The sequence below is a fragment of the Teleopsis dalmanni genome, chromosome X, assembly GCF_002237135.1.
Source record: "Teleopsis dalmanni isolate 2A chromosome X, ASM223713v2, whole genome shotgun sequence".
In the NCBI taxonomy this organism is placed as follows: Eukaryota; Metazoa; Arthropoda; class Insecta; order Diptera; family Diopsidae; genus Teleopsis; species Teleopsis dalmanni.
This window is the reverse complement of record NC_051848.1, coordinates 41718019-41743394: the sequence shown is the minus strand read 5'-3', so window position 1 is coordinate 41743394 and position 25376 is coordinate 41718019. Positions and strand designations below refer to the sequence as shown.

General features: G+C 29.4%; 1 protein-coding gene across 1 annotated transcript; it reads left to right on the top strand.

Moving 5' to 3' along the window:
• Positions 1-69: 69 nt before the first annotated feature.
• On the top strand, positions 70-25376 carry LOC119689426 (serine palmitoyltransferase 2). Its single transcript, XM_038104256.1, has 4 exons — positions 70-442; positions 23468-24574; positions 24642-24904; positions 24970-25376. The coding sequence occupies exons 1-4, from the start codon at positions 137-139 to the stop codon at positions 25184-25186; spliced, it is 1893 nt and encodes a 630-aa protein (XP_037960184.1). The 5' UTR covers positions 70-136; the 3' UTR covers positions 25187-25376.

Below are 25376 nucleotides of genomic sequence, written 5' to 3'. Positions count from 1 at the left end.
AAATGCTAAATTAGCTGATATAAAAATTTCTCTTTTTGGTAAATAAAGAAAATTTAAATAAGATAAAATTTGAAAAAAATAACACAATAATGCCAGTTGTTAAGCAGCAGCAGTGTTCATCGAGTAGCGAGTTAAAATGGGTAGTCTTGACGGTAGTGTTGACGGCACAAATGAAAATCACCAAGCAAAGTGCTTCGAGCACACCGAGCAGGGCGGCGAGAATTGCCGCTCAAGTGTCAACAACACAATAAGCAATAACCAATCAAGTGAAAACTATATAAGCGCCGATTCGCAAAGTTACAACAACAAACACATGCACAACGCTGCAAGTGCACACGATTTGCAAAACCAAAAGAAATTCTCATCGCCGGCTTACACGGAAATTCGCACAAGAAAAAACGGACTCAAGGCTGCTGCTGCAGTGACTACAAACGGATTCAAGGTAAAGAAAAAATAGAAAAGAAAAGCAAGCAAAAGTCAAAAGCAAAATTCAAATCAAATCTGAAAAAAAGTGTGTAAAAAAAAGCAAAATATTTCTTGTGTCAACATCGCCTCCAAGAACACAAAACACAAAAAAAGATCAAAATTTAAAAATAACTGCAAAAAATCATAAAATCAAAATGACAAATAATAAATAATAAACAAAATGAGTGTGTCAAACGGTCAAACGATCAAAATTCAAGATTCAAAAAAAAAGCAACAAAAAAAAAAACTCAAGAATTCAAAAAATGGGTGGCCTGATTGATTTCAATTGAAATTACTTCATTTTCGTGGCCTCCGCCGCTGCTTGCTTCTCCAGCACAAAATAAATACAATAGGAAGGGAAGCCATAAAAGAGACTAATCTACTGGCTGGAAGCGAACGCGTGTGTAATGCGCTACTCACTGGAAGTGCATAAATCCGAAAAAATGTGTGTGTCACACCCCTGCAAAAATCGTACGCGTGCTGCTTATTAATGTTGTATTTTCTTTTTGTGTTTTGTTTTTCAAATAAAAATTCAAATGAAATTTTTTTTCTTTGCAATTTTAAAAAAAATTGTCATAGAATTGACGTGCAATAAAAAAATAATTGTTGATCGAATATCGTAATTTGTGCAGCACTGTTTTTGCTATGATTTTTTGCTGTGTGTTTTTGCCGCCTTCCATTTTTTTTTTTTCTTTTTGGTTGGAAGTAACTGACGTTTTGGGAATTGCGCGTGTTTTTGTGTGTTCTTTTCTTGTGATTTTCGCTGTTTATGTCAAGGATAAACACACAAAAAAAAAAATAAAAAAATTCAGTTGCAGTTCCTTAGCTTTTTTGATTTTTTTTTTTGTGATTTTTGTTTAATAACAGAAGCACTGTTTTTTCTCTATTTTATCAAGTTATGTGCAATTTTATATTGAAATAAATAAAAAATAATGTCTGTTTATTTTCATTTGCAAGTGACTTGGTCTTTTATGTTCGTATCCATGCCTCGTCACCACAGCAACTTCCTTCCACTTTTGTTTTTTTTTTTGTTTGGGAATTACGTCAAATGCATAACATGCAATTTCTCAATTATTCAATTACTCAATTTCTGCTTCAAAATATTGATTTTTAATGACCCAAGTGTGCCCGCGGCTTTTTTCAACTTTTTTTTTGGTGAGGCCAAAGTGAAGATGTAATTGGGTTAATAGAACTTTTAAACGTTTTGTTAAAGAAAAATAATAAAATTGCCACTTAATGTCATATTCGCTTAATTATTTTAAATTTTATTTATTAACATTTATAATAAATAATCATAATCATTCATAATTTTAGATCTTTTTATTATTTTTAAAAATATTTGTTTAGAGGTTTTCTTTAAGAATTTTAAAGCATAATCCGACATTTCTTCATATTATCTTTCGTTTTTAGTGCAGTTTTGTGCGCTTTCGCTGCACTTTTGTTGCTTTTAGTGCAGTTTTGGAGCATTTTATACGATGTTAGTGTGGTTTTGTATGCTTTTAGTGCAGTTTTCTAGTCTTTTTGTGTAGTTTTTTAAGGTTTCGGTGCATTTTATATGCTGTTCGTGTACTTTTGCCTAATTTTGTTCTATTTTAAAGCATTTTGTACTGTTAGAGTACATTTTTGTACACTTTCGGTGCATTTTTGTTGCTTTTAGTGCAGATTTGTACACTTTTGGTGTACTTTTGTTGCTTTTAGTGCAGTTTTGTACACTTTCGGTGCACTTTTGTTGCTTTTAGTGCTGTTTTGTTTGCTTTTGAAGCGTTTTGTACGTTTTTGATGCACTTTTGTACGCTTTTAGTGCAGTTTTGTCTGATTTATATGCTTTTAGTGTAGTTTTGTACATTTTCGGTGAATTTTATACTATTTGAGCTTTTAGTGCACTTTTGAACGGTTTTGGTGCTATTTAATCCGGTTTAATGTTGTTTAATCCATGTTTGGTTTTGTAAGTGAGCACTTTTACTGTTTTTTTAGCGCTGCTCTTGTGAAATGAAACTTGTTTTCGTCTTTGTGATTGGTTTTGATCGGTATTTGAACTGTTAATAGTACAAAAACTTAAGTTTAGCAGCACTTTTGCAGCATTTGTTTAAACAGATTGTTAATTTTAAACAGAACTATCATTCAAGACATCGAGATGGCATTGCATTGTTTAACAATCTCACAACATGTAAAGACACTATTGAATTTTATATTTTTCATTGAATTTTCTTTGGTCCCTCTTCCGTCCAAGTAGTCCATAAACGCCGTTTTGTCACTACAAACCCGGTGATAAAAGTATTGGTTTTACATTTAACCTTCGTGGTTGATAAAGCAAATTATTTTTTGAAGATCAGCTTTTAGAATGTCCGCCAGGCTCATTAGTCCATAAACTATAATAGTGGAATGTCTTAATCTTGTAAATAGAGTGTCTAGTTGTTTCTTTTTTTTTTTTAAGAATTTTCTTCAGTGTTAAAAATGTTTCAATTGTAATCTCTATAGTTACAATAGCTTTTTTTGACGTTAATTTAGATATAGATATGTGAAAGGTATGTCCTTTCAACAGGATTTTGTCAACGCTTTTTATTTTCAAATATAAGTGGTGTGAATTGCTTACTTACTGTTGTCCTACTCTCCTAGTGGAGCATTGGGCCTCAAGTGATGTGAATAGGCTGCCAAAATTAGCCGATTTGTAAATATTGGATTTTTTTTCTTTTGGTTAACGCTAAAGATTTTGTTTATGCAGGCAATCCACATACTCCATGAGGTGAAAACGAGCATTCATTAGCTCTATGATGTTATATTTCACTCTTAATGGCAAGGTCCAAACCATATACTGAATAAAAAGTTTTGGTTAAAAAGTTTAACCAAAAGTTAAAAGAAATGAGTTATTAAAACAAATATATATATAAAGCTGTTAGAGAAACTTATCGTTTAGACCTAGTGCCTTGTATGGGAAACTCTTATGTAGAATTTAAAACTTCTCTTCAATCGATATTGACTGATATTAAGAATACCGTGAGATAAAGAGTTGTGATAATTGTATTGACGTATTGCCTTTACATAGAAGTCTAATGTTTTATTATTGTTAGAGTTCGGATTCTACTTTTGTCTTTGCGAACACTTGTTTGCCAAGAGTGGAATTTCGAACTCACTAACTCATCTGATACATTTCTGATGGTACTCATCTGATACATTTGCGAGATTTGGTACTTTGCCTTATATTCCTTATTCATGTATTGTATCAACTGAAATAAGTTATGAGTTTCCAAAAGTACCTGGAATTAAGTCCCGGAACCTCTTGCCTAATCAAATTATCAAGCACCACTCACCATTCCCAATAGCGACAATGCTATATCGTCCTTTTGTATTAAAAAAAAATGGTTCTTATAAGTTTTTTTAAGTACCGTGTGTAGTGCTGTCAGTTCCTCAAAATAAATACTGAATCGGACAGTCACATAATATATGTAAAATCATTTTCTTCAATTTTTTATCTTGATAGTTTCTATAGAAGCCTCTACTGGGGGCAAACTATCTATTCGCTATCAATTAGAGTGCACTGAAATTCTTCATCCCATTTCTCCACTTGTGAGTTTTTAATTACAGCTTGATTATCAGTGAAAGTAAAGATATTGCTATAAAATACCTTATAGAACATAGGCCGATAGATTGCTTTAAGCAGTGCCAAGTTTCAATATTGTTTCTTATAAATATTTCTGGTTGGATTGTCCTATGAATTTATAAAACAGTTGCTGTTTCTCTCATTAAAAAAATCAAGTTTCATCTCTTTGCTTTATAATGTCACTTTCTTGATAATAATAGTGACTATATCGCAACAATAGTATTGTTCCACAAAATTGATTAAGAAATCCAAAAAAATAAATTATAATCGATCTGCTTTTAGAGCCTGACTTGCGTCCCGGTAGTTATATATATCATTTCGTTGATAATAATAGTGACTATTTCTCTATAATGGTAGTTTCACACTGCAATTAATTAATTAATCCAAAAAAAATGATTCCCTGGCCAATGTGATCCGCGTGTTCTTGCAATGTTTTGACACTTGAATCTATCATTTTGTTTAATTTATATGATAAGTTGATCATAATAGTGACTATTCCTTTAAAGTGAAAGTGTCATACTAATATTGAATTAATAAATCCAAATAATCCAAATAAATTCCCTTTCGGGGTCTAAGTGATCCGTGTGATCTTGCGAGATGTTCTGACACTTGAATCTATGATTGTGTTAAATTTATAAGATAAGTTGATTATGATAGTGACTATCTTACTATAATGGTAATATTAAAAGAGAATGAGAAAGCTAAAGAAAAAAAATTATAGTGGATCTCTTTTTAGGCTCTTAGTGAGAAGCGTCTTTTTGTGACTGATTGAATTTTTGAATAAAATGTTTGGGAAGTGTAAGAGTGGATAAATTTTTAAGATCTTTAAATTTAGATATTTTTTTAGGTTAGTCGAATAGTTGAAGTACTGGTTAAGTGTTCTAGACAGGTTGTTAGATAAGTGTTTGAAACATGTAAGTAGTTGAAATTTATAAGGGCATATAAGACCCTTAGTTTCTTGTCTGTCCTTTGGATGGCTGGCTTTATTGATCTATTGAAGTAAAAGTTTTAAGAAAGTTTTATCATTCTAGAAACATGTTTCTAGATTTCTTAACTCGAACAATTTTATTTTACATGTTATAAAATAATCATAGTTTCTACAGTTAGTTCTTAACAATGTTTTGTAATTTTTAGTTATATGTTTTGTAATTCCTAAATAAGGAATAAAAACACTGTTCTGTGAATAGAAATAATTTAATTTTTAACAAAATCTCAAAGAGTCGAGCACTTGAACATACATTTCAAGTTTAAAAGTCCACTGAACACATATTTAAAGCTCACTTAACAAGCCCCTCTTCATAGTTTGACGTCATATATTTGACGATTTGGAAATCATATATCTCAATTTAAAATTTCAGTACATATTCTGTTTGTTTAGTTGAAGTAAAAGTTTTGTTTTTATTTTGTTATCGATTGCAATTTTAGTTATACAATATATTCAAACCCACTTTTCGATGTTGGCACACATCAAAATTTGCCTTTAAATGGATTTGTAAGCAAGTACCTTGAGTAAGTTACTAAAAAATTGTCTTATCAGTGTGAATTTGTGGCGTGATAAGTGCCAAAGCATTGAGTAACATGTTGTCATTGTTATCTAAAAATTTTTCCAAAATTACACGGCATGAGTCATGTTCCCATGCCCTATGGGGGTTAGGGGATTTATCAAAAAACTGCAATATATGCGCTACCAACAAACCAAAATAATTAGTCACGAGTTTAAACTATATTTTGTTTTATATTTTAATTTTTTTAATATTATTAAATTGTTTTTCTTTTCTACTATAAAATTCCAATGTGTATATATTATATATATTATGCAAAAAAAAATAATAATAAAATTCCACACATAGTTTGGAGGTTTAGAATAATAAAGCATTAATAATTTGGGCTGATTAATTTTTTATTGTTTCCGTACTATTTATATTTCTTGTTTTCGAAATTCTAATCAATTCCCATGATTGTAATAGATGATTAGAAAATTAATCTTCTTGAAGAATTTATTATTAAATAATATCGCCGAAATTATAGACTAACCGTCGAATCTGAGGGTAAACTCTCGAGACTGTTAACTAACAATTTAAACTACAGAGAGGAGAGGTACAGATGCGAAAACAGAGAAAAGAAAAAATTGCAGATTTATTAAATTATTAAGAGAGGTTTCGAAAAGTAGTGAACTGCCACAACAAAAATTTTTTTTATATTATTTTAAATAATTGAATTTTTTCCCGAACATACAGCTGTTTCGAGTAATGCCAAATACCCTTCATCAGTAGTCTTGAAATTATTTCTTATATTCTTATATAAACTTACTTATTTGGTCATAACAACCCGTTATCGAGTTTCAACCTGACGAAGCATGTTTCCCCAGGCGCCGCTGCTGCGTGCGCGCCTTCTCCAGTCCCGTACATCAAGTCTAGTTAGTGCTCCCTCAACTTGATCACTCCACGGGAGACACGGTCTACCTCTATGTCTTCTTGCACTAACTACTGCTTCAAACACCTTTTTCGCTGAAGCATCTTCATCCATTCTCTCGACATGACCAAGCCATGTTGCTGAATTATATTAATGTCGTGATAAAGCTCGAGGTTCATTCGTATGCGGTAGTCGTCGCCAACTCGTAGAGGACCAAAGATTTTACGAAGAATTTTTCTTTCGAACACTCCCAGTGCTGCTTCATCATTCTGTGATAACGTCCATGCTTCTGCGCTATACAGAAGCACAGGCAGGATGAGCGACCTATAGAGCGTATATTCTTATATATAATTATGCGTAAATAATTTTTTTTTTTGAGACTGCAAGTGCCAATTTGTGAAGTAAATAACACACCTAGATCCATAAATAAATAGAATGAATTATAATTTTTTGATCTGCTTTCAAAAGTATTGATGGTTTTTTAATTATGCAAGTTTAATAAAAATACTTTATTAGAAACATACTAGTTTTATATTGTTATAATCTGTATCATTTTATCTCTCTTTCCTGTATTGTATGGTTCTGGTCGGTAGATTCAATTACAACTGGGACTATTTCAATATTCACCCTTTGATTTTGGTTAAATCTCTTAAGCATTTTTTTTTTTGTAAGTTTCTCATTCATAATAAATTCAATTAAAATTTTTAACTGTAATTATCATGAAATATAATCTATATAAAAATATATATATCTATATAAAAAATATATATCTATATAAAAATATATATATCTATATAAAAAATATATATCTATATAAAAATATATATATCTATATAAAAATATATATTTATATATAAAATTATATATCTTATATAAAATATATATATCTATATAAAAATATATATATTTATATAAAAAAATATATATCTATATAAATATATATATATATCTATATAAAAATATAAATAGCTATATAAAAAAATATATATCTATATAAAAATATATATATTTATATAAAAATATATATATCTATATAAAAAAATATATATCTATATAAAAATATATATATATCTCTATAAAAATATATATATTTATATAAAAAGATTATGAATAACGTATTTCGTTAAGAATGGTTTATGGTAACATTTATGAATCAGAAATATTGTACAGTCACGATGATCAATATAACTTAAAATTTAAATGATAATGATTTTATGGGGTAGAAGATAAGTTTATTGGTATGCAAAAATTATTAATGGACTGCTGATAACGAGAAAGTGCTTAACTTATAAGTGGGCACATAGCAAGCTACGAATCATGAAGGGTTCAAGGCCCACTTCTATAAAATGAATCGTAGGACCAGATTTAGACATTCATTTATTCATAACTAATTAAAATGAATTATTGTTTAATATGATAAAACTGTATTATTAATTTTTATTGTTATTATTTATTGACCGTCTTCTATCAGGAGCATATGTCGTTTATATAAAATCTCTACAGCTAGGTTCTTTAAAGATAATGCGTTTTTCGTGGGTCTGCTACGTCTTCTGCTGCCCTGCAGGTTCCATTCCAGAGTAGCGTGACTGATTTCGTTATTAGGTTTTCTTAGTGTATCGCCCTATCAGGAATATTTTCGCCATCTAATTTGTGTGTTGATGTTGTCACAGATTATCGTTCACAAGATAATACTTGAAATTTTTAAAAACAGCTGATCCGTAAGAGTACAAGACTTAAATCGTATAACGCCAGTCGAAATGAAATGCTTAAGAGAATATGTCAATAAAATTAAGAGGGATAAAAGATTTTGTTTGTTTCCATATTTTTCAAAACAACTTTTAAATAAAGTCCTAGTAAATTACTATGGATGTAGCCAAGCGGGGACGTATAGACCGTTGCCGCTCTCGAAAAGAGTGACTGAAGTGGAATTTTAAAATTTTTTTATTATATTTATTATCATATTTTTTGTCATATTTTTTAACATATTTTTATATATGATAAAAACTTATGAAGTGATATTTTATGACGGCTCATAGGGTTTTACGTCTTTCATAATGAGACATATCGATGGGAACGGTATAGACTTATATTTGCGAGGAGTTGTGAATAGCAATATATTACTGTATATTACTGATATAATAGCTTTTTTTTTGGCGAGAATTGATTTTAATTATATTAATACAAAAACCGGTTTCTCAGTTTATGTTAAGGAAGATTTACTCACGTATTGTTTGCCTTAGCCGTCAATTTGACTGCATCCATATAGATAACATTTACCTTTTCTTCTTCTTACCGACTGTTTCGCCACTATTAAGTAAAATACAATTCAATTTTGTATAGTATATACTGACATTTCGCTGTAATTAACTGTTTTTTGTATAGAAGAGTTGGCACATTCATGAAAACCACCCCAGTTCTGTGAAAGAAACCAGGTGTTATTGTAAAGAAGTAGTAGAAGAATGGACTTGTAGAGCTTGTATATTGTTGATAATTATTTTATTGCAATTTTTTTTAATTCCCTGAGTTCATTAATAGGGTTGTTTCCAGCTGTCGTTTTTCCGAATTGAAAAAAGTTGCAATATTAATTATTATAATGAAAATATTACATGTTTTAGTATATTTTTACAACTAGTTAGCTGTTAGTAGGTTTGATTGATTTTAAAGTCTTAAAGAAATCTGAGGTCAGATTTTTCACTAGTTCGTAACTCGACATCTCGCTTCTTTTTAGTATCAATGTTCCAAAATATAACAAATAAACCCCGACATCTGCAGATTCTCTGAAATTCAGAGTGAAACATTCGCCGAATAAAGACTATGATATTGAATCAGTTGATATCATTAAGTTTGTCAATAAGTTAAGATTATGTTATATATTTAGGTTACCTGAAAAGACTTTCTTCAGATAGAGTACTATAGACCTTGTTTTATAAATACTTACTTGACTTTGTTGACTCAATTGTTCATAACAACCGATTTTGGGTAACGGTTTGACGCAGAGATATTGTCCAGGTCAGAAGTTAAAGAGATCAATTTAGATATGATGGAATGCCATGGATTTTGTACCAACATTTTTTTGTTAAGTTTGTTAATAGTCTATCTGTGTTAGCTTAGGAAACTTTTTGCAAGGAAAGCATTATATGTTTTTTTTGGGCCACTGTATACCATTGTTTCTTCTAATAATACTAATAATATTTAAAATAATTTAACAATATATTTTCGAGTTTCGGCGCTCTCCACTAAGCTCTGATGCGTAAGCGTTTTTTTCAGACAGATTTGCATATAACTGCAATGAAACTGAATGGTTTATTTACCTTATTTTATGGTATAACAATATTATTATTATTATTATTATGTTTGAAGATTTGTACCGAAACGTAGGTATCTATTGTACTCCATACATGGATTTCTCTAAGTCCAACATCTTCTATAAATTGTAGTATTAAATTTACAATACTGATTCCTTATCCGAGATGAGGATTTTATTATCTACATAGATGTACCTTTCGTTTATGCATCGGTGCCGGGTAAGCTATCAACACGTCTTTTAAGGCCTCATTCTTTTCGCAAATAAAATCTACAAGTTGCAGTTTTGTAAGTTCGTATTTTAACCTACAATGTCTTGTCAGGATTCAAGTAATAATTTTTAAATTATTTTTACTTAGTCGCATACAATGGTTTCGGAGTTACTTCTTTCCGGAAAATTGTTTATCCGTTCGGTTCTGATTTTATGTATATTAGTGATGTTCATGTTGAGTCTTATTCGAGTTCGTGCATCTGGACATTTTTACTCTTTGATAGCTGGGGGTTTCAGCTGAATCCCACCCTATTCTCTAACTAATTTATGTATTCTTCAAAAGCTTCGTGATTATTTGATGACTGATCTAAGATCTGCGTAATGCCCCGTGCGACTAGAGATTATTCTGAGATAGGATAGAGCGGGTCTGAGATAGAGATAGATAGTGCGGGTTTTTGAGCGGGTCTATTCTAAGGTCTTTTAGCATGTCATTTGTGCAGATGTACCAAGGCACTTTGAAGAGTCTTCGGAGTGCCTGATTTTGAGCAACTTGCAGCTTCTGGATAGTAGGGTTGGCAGCTTTGCTATACGTGGCACAACCATAGAGTAGTGCTAGTCTGATTATCTGCCTGTAGATCAGATTATTATACTATATAACTTTTTAATTTTATTCTGAAACCTGTTAAAGAGTTTACAATAGCTCTGTATGGAATCTTCTTGCGTTCGCAAAATTTAAAATGTACTTTTTACTTCTTTATGGAATAGGTAGATATGAAATGAACTTTTCAGATACAGTTACATTTACTAATAAGAAAAACTTATACGTAAGTTTTGGTAAAGCTAAGCTAGAGTAAATTTGACTTTCACTTTTTACTGTTTTTATTTTTAATAAAATAATTTTTTTTTTAAATAAAAGTTTTTATTATTTTTTTTATAATTATTTCATACTTTCATTAAAAATTTAAATTAAATGAATGTATTTTTTTTTCATATTTTTATCTTATTTCTCATTCTTGTTTTGTTTTATGTTTTCAACTTAAGTATGAGGTTTAAAAAGTTCAAAGAATTAAAAAAATTAAAATAAAAACTAATTAGTTGAATAAATCAAAATTTAGTTAATTTAATAAAATTAAAATAACAATTTTTTTAATAAATTTAAAAAAGTAATAAAATTGTACTGTACTGCCAACTTTTTGAATTTGCTGATACCTAATATTTTAGTAGTTATAAATGCCTGCACGTACCCGCATGTAGGTTTTGTATCTCCAAACTTATTTCTAATAAATTTACTCACTCACTTATCGCTTTTAATTATTAACATTTTCTTTTGGATTCGCATTCCGTAGAAGTAAGTTTATATCATCTCGTATGGAACGTTTATCTAATCGCAAACTGAACACGTTTTTCTGACTTTGAGAAATATTTTGTGGTATATGAGTTCATTTATTTAATATATACACTATATAATACTTATAAATATATATAAATTAATTTATTTTCTGTGTATAAGTTAATTGTTTGAATTGCTACACCAGAACCGAACCGAACCGAAAAACGTCATAGTCAAGCACTACTTCTTGAACGCCCATGACGTAGAGAATTCGTTTGAATCTTTTAAATTCAAAATATTTTTTATTCTTAAATCATTTAGCGCGTTTTGTATATATTTCAACGCAGAGCTGCCTTTAATTCCAGTGGGTTTTTTTTTTTAAATAAAATTTATCATAAATAAAAATAGTATTAAATTAATATTAAATATATATATATTTGATTTTGCACAGATATATAAATTTGTGGACTATATTAATGGAATCAATTTCAAACATAACTTACTTCACCAGTAAATCAGTTGTAATTTTCGAAAAGATACATAAGATATTTTAACCTTTGTCACGAAGATATATCAGATATTGCTTAAATAATACAATAAGTTCACAGTCATAACATAACAGTCAATAATAGTTGATGTCCCTGGTGTAGAAACCAAGCTTCAACTGAATTTTTTTTCTAATAAAAAACAATGTTTCATCAACACATAATATTCTTTTTTATTTTTTGTTTTAGAAAATAAAAAATTACGTCACTAAATCCACTATAAGAAGTTAATTAATGTTATCCTCCTCAAATCCTATGGGTATGTTCACAGTGTTTACTAGTATTTGTGTCTTAGGCAGGACATTTATTGAGTAATTTTTTATATATATTTAAAATAGGCTAGATTAGATCTATCTATCTTTTTCAATGCAAATTAGTCTCTTTAAGTTTTTACGAATGAGATTTAACAAATAGTGTATTGGAGAAAGGACCTTGCATTTTTGTATTAAAAATTAAAGTCGGTTAACGACTATATTCCATAGTTTTCATATAAAACTGAACAATCAGAAATAATTTTTTTTGATTATTTATATAAATATTTAATTCGAATTTGTAGTTGTAATTAAATTATAGTGACGACCACACAAATAAACGATTTACACTTAAGCTTTCAAGTGTTCGAAAATAACGTTGTTGAAGTAGCTGTATTATATTCGAGTTCGATTATTTAGGCACCTTAAATGTTTGAAAATATTCGAACTACTCAAATAGCCAATTTGTGCTTTCATTTCTGTTTAATTATATTTAAATACATTTATCAATAAATGTTTGAAAAGAATATGATCTTCAAAGATTTTCGAACAACTTTCGAACAACATATACGAATATTAAAATGTTTGGAACTGCTTTAAGTTCGAATTATATTTAAATGCATTATGCTTTATAAATATGTACATATATATACAGTATTATATTAAGTCTGTTCCACAAGCTATTCGTAGTAACATTGAGTAACACTGTGTTCCATCAGCAAATTTGCGAGTAAATGAGAGCATCTGAGAGAACGTAACATCCCTGTCGAAATTTGAAAATGCTACACAGACTATACTCGTACATTTTATTTCAATTAAAGTTTGTGTGAATGTGTGAATCAGCTGTTTTGGGTGACACTGGTGTTCTCATCAGACTACACAAAGCTGTTTCATGTGTTACGCTCTCAGTTAAGACTTTACTTGTGTTTTACTTGAGTTTTACTACGAGTAGCTCGTGGAACAGACCTATTATCCACATTATTTTTCTATTATAAAAAAAAAATTATAAAAATAGAGTAGACTTTCGATTAAACGAAAAAGATACAATGTCAGAGACTTTCGTCATTTCGAATGCATATTATATGCAATATTCTTTATTTAGAGAGAATATTTTTGGCATTTTTGTTATATGTAATTATTTGATTGTTAATAATATGAAGGGTTCATTATTTCGTTTATTCGTTAAATCAAGAGTCTACTGTATATGTAAATAATATAGAGGTTTATTCATTTCATTAAATTTAAATTTTATTTGTTAAATTTAAAATTGATAACAATTCGGTGTGACTCATAGAATTAAGTACTTTATTTGATAACAAAAATTGTTGAAATCATAAATAATTATTTAATTCAATTATTTTCTAAAAGTTTGTTTTGTAAATATATTTTTTAAATATATTTTTGTAGTAGAATTTTTATCTGTTAATTAAAAATAACTACTTCCCCAAATCAATTACATTTTTCGAGTATTGTCAATGCTTATTTAACTTTGTACATTAAGGCTATTTTTGTAATCTTTGTTAATAGCTAAAATATATATAACTATAACTAACATAATAAAAACTACCATAATAAAAAATTATTATAGAAATGGAAGTTATTCACTTTTATTGTGGCGTTTGAGAAAATTGTTTAATATCATAATTGCGATGTTCCATGTAATAAAATTGTTGGCACATTAAACTAATAATCTAGATACTCGTATACATTAACATTTATATTAACATTCAAATGCAAATGTTAATAGTGACACCAAAGCCCAACGTTTTGGTTTCATAAATAAAGTATAAGTTGATATATCTAAACACGAATATGGTATGTGACCGGCTTTATCCAGCAATTAAATATAGAATTGAATTAGCTTTTTAATAAAAAATACCTGCCAGCAATAATTGCTAAATACGAGAATAATGTATAATTGAATTGTACTTAAATTAGATAAAAAGATATAAAATTTAAAACTGTTAACCTCAATCTATTACGCTATAAATAGGACAGTGGCTTTTTATTTTAAAAATAAGTTTATAAAAAATAATAACGCAAATTTGTTTTAACTTTGAGAAGTTTAAATGCTCTTATTATAAAATAAAATCTAAACTAACAGATCTCTCTATGTACCATAAAAGCAGAAAAAGTGGTTAAAAAAGTAAATTCCAGAACTAAAATTCCAAAATGAAAGATAAAGATAAACAATGCAACTCAAATTTAAAAAAACAATAAACACTAAACTCCATGGAGAGAATATCGGTTTCTCTAATAGCTACAGAAGAGAATATTCTACTGAGCAAATCGTAAAAAAACTAATATAATCAAATTTATTTAACAGAGAAGTTATACGAAAATTTGATTGTGACCGAAAAGTTTTCGGAAATTCTCATTTAAAATTCGCGCGCTGTATATTTTTCGATATTTTAAGTTTATGTAGTTTGGCAGCAATTAAGGACAATTACTATGCCAAAAATGAGCGCGATCTGTCAGACAGTTCGTTTACGGCAGCTGTTGAAACCAGTTCACCTCAGTAGTGCGTTGCGAAAAAAACAATGGAAAAAAATATTGAACAAAGAGTTTGCATCAAATTTTGTGTTTCGAACGAAATTTCGTGTGCAGAATCGTTGCGAATGCTACAAAAGGCTTATGGGGAATCAGTTTTATCGAAAACTCAAGTTTATGAGTGGTACAAAGCCTTTCAGGACGGTCGTACGACCGTCGAAGACATGCCGCGTTCTGGACGACCTTCGACCTCTACCACCGACGAAAACATTGAAAAGGCAAAGGAAATCGTGTTCCAAAATCCTCATGTGAGTGTTAGAGAGATAGCACGAGAGCTAGGCATCGGTCGTGAGATGGCTCGTTTGATTTTGGCCTCAATTGTGGAAGGATAATTCATGGATTTTTCGTGACGATAATGCTCCCTCGCACCGAGCCAACATTATCAACGATTTTAAGGCCAAACATTCAATAAATACCATCGAACAGCCACCGTATTCACCTGATCTTGAACCGTGTGACTTTTTCCTGTTTCCCAAACTCAAATTACCACTCAGAGGAACGCGTTTTGAATCCATAGAAGACGTAAAACAGAATTCGCAGAGGGAACTCAAAGCCATATCGGAAAGCGCCTATAAAAAATGTTTTGATGATTGGAAGAAACGTTGGCATTTGTGTATCGCTTCTAATGGAGCATATTTTGAAGGAGATAAAATAAATATTGATGAAGATTAAGAATTTTGCGTTTTATTTAAAATTTCCGGAACTTTTTCGGTCACAATGTATATACGAAAAACTACATAGAACATTTGGCGAAGCATAAATTGCTATTTATTGTCAGATCCTGTAATCAAGGTCAAGGTTCTCAAGAAAGGGGGCTCCTAAAGTGTTAAGTTGTAGCCGTGCATGAGCTGAGCAAAAACATAGTAGATGAGAGGAACCTCTCATCGTCTTCCCCACAGCTGCGATAGATTTGATTGAAAGGAAGATCTGATCTTCTACCATGGTTCCCTTGTTTAGAGTGACTTGTAAGTAAACCTACTAAAAGACTGATATCTCTACGTGGTATCTCTTCATCACCATTACCGTTTGTGATGTTTAGGGCTGCTGGAAGCCAATAATATATTGCTGAATGAGGTATGACTTTAAAGTAGAGAATTAGGTCATTCTGGATTTAATTGCTATTATATTGCCTGACTGTCTTAAAAGATAGTAATGTTTATAGGTTGAACACTGTAGTGACTTGTTTTTAAACTGCATATATTTAGACATGAAAAATGTTACTATTGTCAGAAAGTCACTATAACTTTTTTACCTGAAAGCTCTACGAGTGGATACCCGTTCTCTTGATCTTTCTGCTTCAAGTTATCTATTTAGATGGTAACAGCAGTGTAACCTGTAAGAAATTTCGAATCCCAGCTTATTTTCGTTGGATAAAAATTATGAATTGTAGTTTAAAAATCTAAGATTGGTGTCATATAATCTGTAACTTTTACCCAAGTCATGACGTCTATATCATCTAAAAATATGCAGAATCTATAGTTAATTGATTTGCACAACTTAGAGTCCCTGTGGATAGATAGGTTTAATTTATAATTGATATGAATGTAATATGGAATGACAATTAAGTGTGACAGATTGTATGATTGAATTATTTTATTAAATTCATTACAGGAGTTTTTTATTGTTTATTATTTATTTTTAATATTTATTTTTCATATTTATATTTTTTATTTTTAATTTTTATATATTTGTTTTCTATTTTTTTTTATATTTATTTTTTATATATATTTCCTATATTTATTTTTTATATTTATTTTTCATATTTATATTTTTTATTTTTAATTTTCATATATTTGTTTTCTATTTATTTTTTCTATTTATTTTTCGTATTATTTTTTATACTTATTTTTTGTATTTATTTTTTATATTTATTTTTCGTATTTAGTTTTTATATTTCTTTTTATATTTAGTTTTTATATTTATTTTTCATATTTAGTTTTTATATTTATTTTTTAAATTTATATTTTATTTTTAATATATTTGTTTTGTATTATTTTTTATATTTCCTTTAAATAATTATTTTTTATATATTATCAATGCATTTATTTTTTGTTTTTATTTTTTATATAATTAATTTTTTATTTTTAAATTTTATATTTATTTTTTATATATTTTTATTTTTATTATTTATTGTTTTTTTATATTTTATATGTATATGTTTTTAATATATTTTATTATTTTCTATGAAATTCTATGAATTAATCACAAGAAGTCTAATATTTTTTCTTGTAAATATTTTTGCTGTACTGCTAGATATCGGGTATCTATGTGAATATAATATATCTTAAACAGCTCTCAATAATATAAGTAAGTTAATTAATTCAAAAATTTTCTACTATCGGTATTTTTAGCGAAAATATTCAGTACTACGGATAGAGTTTCATTTATGATCAAAGAACTTAAATTATAAATTCAAGAACAAAGATGACATAAAATTAACTGGAATTCATGCACTCTGACATTCATAAATCAATTCAATTTAGTCAGTCTCAACTATGAGGAAATGTAGAATTGAACGCAGAGCTAATAAAGTGAACGGTTCGAAATGTGTGCCAGTCAATCAACCGCAAGAAAGCGTCGTCTACGTCAGTTCTTCTCATATCCGAACTGCGGACCTATGGAGCTGCGGAGCAATTCTTAATTGATTCAAGTGCAATTGTACGCATTTCTAGTTATTCACTAGAAACTTTAGCTTTAAAAGTTTAGCTTAGGCTAGTTACCTTCAAAGATACACCTCCAAAGTTGACGTGCACGGATTTGTGCTCGTGCGAATGCACTGCGTTATTTATAATTTAATAAACAATTCCAAACACGCACCCGATAATTTTTTTTTTTTGAAAAAAAAATAAACTAATATTAACGATTATTTGACAATGTCGGCTGGGGTGTTTGGGTGTTTGCATTATGCAATACATGACTGAGTAAATTAATTTCCTTGTTTACTTCGGCATATGGACTCAAAACATATAATTTTAGAAATTATATTATAAAATTGTATATTATCTTCATATTACAAATATACGAGTGTATATACTACAATGCGGTATATACGTATTGTCTTAACTTATCAATTGAGTTTATAATACCTTTATCTTTTGTATGTAATCTCTTGCATTAACTAAAAATCGCGCCATGCTCTAAAAAATTACTCATTAAGTAAGCATTTTTTGTCTAACTTGTGTTAATTAAATTTTTATTTAATCATTTTTTATGTTTATTTTGTAATAGAGCAAGAATATTGATTATTACTCACAGATATACATACATGCGATGTACACACTTACATAGATTATTAGATTTTAAAACATTATTTATAATATGCACAGGTAATTTTTTTTTTAAACCGATTATGATCGCACTATAATATGAAGTATTTCTCAATGATAACAGACGTTTACACTCGCATTAACATTTTTATCAAATACTAGATAGTGCCATTGTTCTTTACGACGCGCCATCTATTTCTCAATTAGTGAACTAAAACTTCAATGCCATATAAATATCTGATCTTTCATTAGAACATAGCTAAACATAGTTATTTAAATTCATTATTTTGTTTACCTAAGTGTAAGGTTTTAGTAGTGAGAACGATTTGATATATAATTTACTTATATAGTTAATATTAGGTTGTTCGGAAAGTAATTTCGTTTTTTCCCGACAGAGGATGTAATTGTATTTATTTTTTTACCAGCAAAGACCAAAAATTTTATAGGTGTGGAATTATGCTACTACCAGATAGATGGCAAAAGCTATTGGACCAGAACGGCCAATATATAATTTAATAAAGTATTTGTTTATTATACAAAAACTGTTTTTCATTTCCACAAAAAAAAACGAAACTACTTTTCGAACAGCCTAATAATTTTATTTATTTAGTTTAAAGGGATTTGAAATTCATACCCGAATGTTTCTTCAAGAACAATGATTTGTAAGTGGACTGCTTTGTTTCAAAATAGTCGTATAAGTTCTGAAGATGATCTATGGGGTGAACATACAAAAGTGTATAAATAACAGCAATCATTTTTAAAATACAGATTTGGGTTTTAGAAAATAAATCGAAAATAATAATTATTTTAAAAATAATTAAAAAATATATAAATATATTTTATATATGTATCATATGTATTATAAATATGTATCATATGTATTACATATATGTATCATTCTGTTGATTTTCATTCTTAATATTATACAAGCTCTATATGCAAACGTGTTTGGAAATAAAACTTAAAAAATAATAATTAAATTTGCTTTATATATTGTACTTTTCAAAAATAATTATTATTATATGCCTTTCACTTTTCCACGCACAAAAAGCTCATAAACTCTGCTATTTATTTTAAAACTCACAAAATAATAATTTTTTTATTATTTTTCACATTTTAAAATGGTCCCTGGTTTTAGGAAATCTTCGATTGGTTTAGAGAGATTTAGTAGAAGTTCTAGTTAACTCATTAGGTACACTTAACCCATATCCGCCCAAGGATTTTTTTTTTTGGAATTTTTAGTCGAAATGTTTTTTTTTTAATTTAATTAGTAAGGGAGAGTGGGGTGTGGGGTGATGTCACAAATATTTTTGTAAAGCTAAAGCTTCATACATTCAAAGTAATAACATATATAAACTCTAAAGTTTTTCTAATATAAACAAAAAATCCATGAAAAGTAGTAAAATTTGCTGTTCGATTAATCGAACGTTGGGCGGATATGGGTTAAAGGAATATTCAAAACTATTAGAGAATATAAGTACCAGAAATTTTCGTAAAAGTTAAGAATATGTTTATCGAAGAATTTTCATTGGTCAATAGAGATTTAATAGAAGGTCTAGGTATCGCAATATGTGTGTAGTTAGCAATATTTTATTGCTCACTAGAGAAGATAACTAAAAAGTAAAAGCTGCGTCGTGAGTATAACCGGCACACCGATGACAATACTTTTAGTGAATCTTTCATCGCAGCCTTGTCTCAGTAGTGTCTATAGTATGGTTAATCCATTTTCCCTTTTTCGTATTACCAAAAGGGCAAAAGGGTGAACAATTGTTGGATCAAAAGAATCAAGTTAAAAGGGTTTAAGTTAATCATTCAAAAAAAAATGTTGTTATATGTTTTAATTTTTTTTTTTTTTTAAATTTATTGACTTGCCTCATATCTTGAGGTTCAAAATATTTGAAAAAAAAAATAAATGTTAAAATAAAGAAAGCACAGTGGTGCTTTGTTTTATAGTGCTATACTGATATTTAATGTTGAGCCTTTTCCGAGTTAGTGCATCTGGGCACTTTTACTCTTTGATAGCTGGGGAGTTTCTGCAGAGTCCCACTCATCTCACTGATTAATTTGTGTATTCTTCATAAGCTACGTGATTATTCAATGACTGATTTAAGATCTGCGTACCGCCCCGTCCGGTTATTAATACCCTGTTCGTAATATCAAGGCTAGTAAGTAGTGGTATCCATTTTCTTAGCGCGCTTTGCTGTTTGCATTAAAAATTGTAGGTGTTAGCTTTCTCAGCTTGTTTTATTTATACGGTCTTTTAGATTAAATTATTGGTTTATTCACAGATTTCCATATTAAGCGCCAATAAATGTGTAATTTTTTTTCTTTCAAAATAAATTAATAACTTAAACTGAACGATAATACAGCTTTACATTGGCACTATTCAAAATTTATTCATATATTCAGTTTTGTAATTACATAGCAATCGTTTAGCACTTCAATTTTACCCTCCATTAATTGCTTTCAAATTTATATTAATAGTTAGTATTTGTTTTTAAACTGTGTTTAGCTACTATTTAGCATATAAGTGTAAGGTGTATTCGATGAAGTACTTAAAAAAATTGGCGAAGCACAGAGCATATGTGTTATATCTTCTGTAGTTGGATTGATGAAGAAGTGGGTTGGGGAAGATACGATATCGGGTAGAAACGAAGGTGTCAATTAAAAACTCATTTTTTTCCCTCTATTTTATTATAACTATGTTAGTTACTTTATGACTACACTGCTACAAGTAATGTATTTGTCGTTTTGTTCGACATTGATTTTTATTTACGATATATAATATTTTATCTAATGTTTTTTTTTTGTTGTTGGTGGTAGAAATCAATAAAATGCACATTTATCTATACTTCGTATGAAATCGGAGCTTCCTAATCTAATAGTTCTTCACACTTATAGACTTCATTTTCTGATACGCGCTATTAGTGTTTTCTTTTTGCTTGGCTTGTAACGAGGCTAGTGACTTTGCTCATAATTATTACAAAAAGTGGAGAAAAGTGTGTCATTTTTTTTTAGTATTAAAACATCGATATTCATTGAATATGGTTAGTACAGGTAATTTGTAAGTAAATTCAACATTAATATGATATTACAGTCCATTCACCTCTTATCTGCTCTATTTACTTGTTTAGATTAACAATCGAGAAACTATTTTGGAAGAACATTTAATGGTCTTACATAACTTTTACTTTCTATATACTAGCATTTATTATATACTTTATTTGTAAACAACAATATATATATTATTTGCTTCAAATAATGTTTAACTGTACTCTATTCATCGTCTACCAATTGTCATGAATATGAAGTAATAATATTGTCATCCAATATTGGAAGACATAATTCAAATCCTAAATTGTCTCTAAAGCACTGAAAACATACCAAAACAAACCGGGCTTTCTATAAATAATACTAATAAGAAGATTTGTTAAGTAAGCACGATTTATTTAGTTCAATATAGTTTCTTTTTGCATCCATTCAGCGATTTAAAACAGAGTTGTTCAGCCTATAGCTCTCGTAGCCATCTTTTTTTTCTATGAGATGTGTGGTATATTTTATACTTTCTTACTATTTGAATCACTCATTCAGAAAGGATGGGAGAAACTCAAAACTATATATTGACTAAAACAACTTTCACAATTCAAATCACTTATAGAGACTTTCTACCTACACTGCCTAAAGGATTATGTCTAATTAAAAAAAACAACTTAAGAATCGTTATAGAACTTCTGAAAGTGCATTGTAGGTTTTGTAATCACTTTACTAGACTAAGAACGGAAGTAAATGTAACCTCAAAGCATATGCTTTGAGAGTCTGTCGTAATCAAAATATGCATAAACGAAGGGAATGACTCGTTTAGTTCAATAATTTTTTGTGAAAGTCTCACTAAGAAAAATACTCTAAATCCATTAAGGGAATTAGATTTCTAGATCGCATTGCTAACTTCACTGACTTAATAATAACAATATTGTTATTTAAAAATTCATATATAATAAATCAAAAATTATTTGGTATACATAGGGATGCAAACTGTAGATTCTGTAAAGAGAATGAGGAGTCAGCCACATATGTGCTGTTAGAATGCCGTGCGCTGATACACATATGGAATAGGCTCCTGAGAATGTATATACTTACGAAAGAAGCAATAAAACTCTGTAAAGTAGGTCCTACACTACTTTTTATTGACGCAACAGGGCTTTGAGACCTACTCTAAACTCAGTAGGGGGCACAATAGACCTGATGGTTACAGTGTCACATCCCCTAACAATAATAATAAATTAAAAATTATTTCAAGACATGAAATTCTATTTAAAATACTACTGGGTTTCAATAGTTGTGGTTTCAATATATTTTTTAATATTCTATTATATGGATTGGTTAAACTTCCTCATAAATATTTCGTGGTCAGTAATGGTCTAAAATCAGGCAGAGTGGGTGTGTTATATCTTTTGTCAAAATGTTTACTCGAATATTGGGTTTTATGTTTTTAAAACGTCTTATGTATTTTTCTAAAAAAGTAAAAAAAATCCATGGTGCCAACTCAGGTGCCAACTGAGTTTTAAGACCCCACAGACTTTAATAAAGTCAACAATTTTAGTAATTTTTTCTCGCTACGCTATAAACTGCTATAGTTTAAATGTCAAGATATCGAATTTTAATATTCATTATTACATTGATTATACAAGTAACAAATAGTCACGGCATATATGGTAACGATAAAAGATTAAATTTTTGCAATGATTACACAAGCGACGATTAATAATAATTAGGCACGCTATTTGATGTTTTGTTGGTACTTTTCAAGTAAACATATAAAATTTTAAAGGCCAATATAACAATAATAGTACTATGTTGATATATGGGCCAGTAGGAAAAGACGCTCAAAATTAGGGACAATACGTATATTTATATTATATAGAATTAATTATATAGAATTATATTTCGATACTCGTTGCTTTCTTCATATGTTTACTTAGTATCTTAAGAAAAGTACTTGGTTTCGAAATACAAGTATCTTAAGTTCACACAACTTCTATTGAAAATATGATTAGGATTTAAAAATAAACATATAGTATATATATACATATATATATTAAAATATATTTATAACTTTTCTAATATTACTTTTTAGAGTAGGGATAGCATGATATCTAACAGTTTCAATATTATTGACATAAATACTCATATGAGTACTTTGAAAGTATCGATACTGACTTGTATTCATGAGTACTTTTGTACTTTTAAATACGACATAAGATCAGTATTTACTGTTACTCATTAGTAAAAGTTTATAGGGATATTTCTAAAGTACTAATATGAGTACTCATTTATTAAGTATCCCTGACAATAATTATTGATACTGTTAGATATTGTGCTAACCCTACTCAGAACAGTCGATTTTAACGAAATTCGTCACAAAGCGAGATAGTCGCAAATCTTAATCATATCCTTATAATATTTGTTATTGTATATATATAGTATACTTAATATATTAAAACCTTTACCAATATATTTTTCTATTCGATATTTTTAGAATTCGATTGGAAATGGATTATATCAAAATCACAAAATCAACGGTAGCAACGGTAGCAAAACTTCAAATGAGTTCAAACCATCAGCAGCTGATAGAATTTTACCTCCTGCTCAGGAACACATTCAAAAAACCTCTTTCGAAGAGGTGCCACTACACACAGCCTGTCTTACATATTTAGGTTTTTATTTACTTATGATACTAGGCTATATAAATCAATTATTATTTGTACCAAAAGTGGCAAAAGAAGAACATCGAGATGGTTATGTTACACTGTACGATGCTTTCGAGAGTTTTTACTCACGCTATGTGTACAGGCGAGTGCGAGATTGCTGGAATCGACCTATATGCAGTGTGCCGGGTGCAGAATTGACATTAAAGGATCGTGTAACACACGATTACGGTTGGAGTTTTGAATTCACTGGTACAGAAACACGCTGCCTTAATTTAGGTTCATATAACTATCTGGGCTTTGCCGCAGCTACTGGGGCTTGTGCTGATAATTCAGAAAAAACTGCACGAGAGGATGGCTTGTCATTAGCTAGTTCGCGTGTTGAATTAGGAACAACACAGCTTCATAATGATTTAGAAAAGCTGACCGCACGTTATTTGGGTGTCGAAGATGCTATTGTTTTTGGCATGGGTTTTGCTACGAATGCACTTAATTTGCCATCATTACTAACCCCAGGTTGTCTTGTGGTTAGTGATGAAAAAAATCATGCCTCAATAATATTGGGTATACGTCTTTCTGGCGCTACTACAAAAGTATTTAAACATAATAATATGCGCGATTTGGAACGTGTTTTAAGGCATAACGTTGTGAATGGTAATCCTAAAAATGGTGGTAAACCTTGGAAAAAAATTTTAATCATAGTCGAAGGTGTCTTCAGTATGGAAGGTTCTATTGTTCGTCTTCCGGAAATTATAGCACTCAAAAAGAAATACAAAGCTTATTTGTATTTAGATGAGGCACACAGTATTGGTGCGATGGGTCCAAATGGTGGAGGTGCTGTAGATTATTTTGGAATAGATCCACATGATGTTGATATTTTGATGGGTACATTTACAAAAAGCTTTGGTAGTGCTGGTGGTTACATTGCTGGATCAAAAGTAAATAATCATTCATTTATATTCTTATAATTCATTTAAAAAATAATATTTTTTACAATTTTATTAGAAACTTGTTGATTTCTTGCGCGCCAACAGTCATGCACATTGTTATGCTAGTACAATGTCACCGCCAATAGCTCAACAGATTTACACTTCTATGCGTATTATAATGGGACTTGATGGAACAGATATTGGAAGAAGAAAAATCAATCAATTAGCGCGCAACACACGTTACTTCCGTAGGCGTTTGGCACAAATGGGCGTAATCACATATGGTCATGAAGATTCGCCTGTGGTGCCGATGTTAGTATATTTGTTTTCCAAAATCGGGTAAGAAATAGATTTTGGTTATTCTATATAATTAATATTAACATTGCATTATTTTTGATATATAGTGCTGTCGTACGTACTCTAACTACCCGACATATTGCTGTAGTAGGAGTTGGATTCCCTGCTACACCTATTATGGAAGGACGCATACGTTATTGTTTGTCGGCTGCACACACCAAAGAACAATTGGATTATGCGCTTGATGTTATCGATGAAATAAGCGATAATTTGGGTTTGAAATACTCAAGAAAGAGACGAGACCCATATCCAATTGAGTATTAATATAAAATACAACACACAAACACATACATTTACACATATACACATATACATGATATATCATACATATTTAAATGAAGGAGAAATATGTAACGAGAAGTATAGAATTTAACTATATATACAGCTATAGATAATTAAAATTTTTCGGATCTTTAAACTGCTAACTTTTGAATACAGCTTAAAATTCTTTTAA

What these genes read in the sequence shown, in the direction of transcription:
- LOC119689426 (XM_038104256.1), top strand. Translation starts at nt 137, where the DNA reads ATGGGTAGTCTTGACGGTAGTGTTGACGGCACAAATGAAAATCACCAA. An exon ending in TGACTACAAACGGATTCAAG is followed by an intron (nt 443 to 23,467) that starts GTAAAGAAAAAA and finishes CGATATTTTTAG; the next exon opens with AATTCGATTGGAAATGGATT. An exon ending in TATTTGTTTTCCAAAATCGG is followed by an intron (nt 24,905 to 24,969) that starts GTAAGAAATAGA and finishes TTTGATATATAG; the next exon opens with TGCTGTCGTACGTACTCTAA.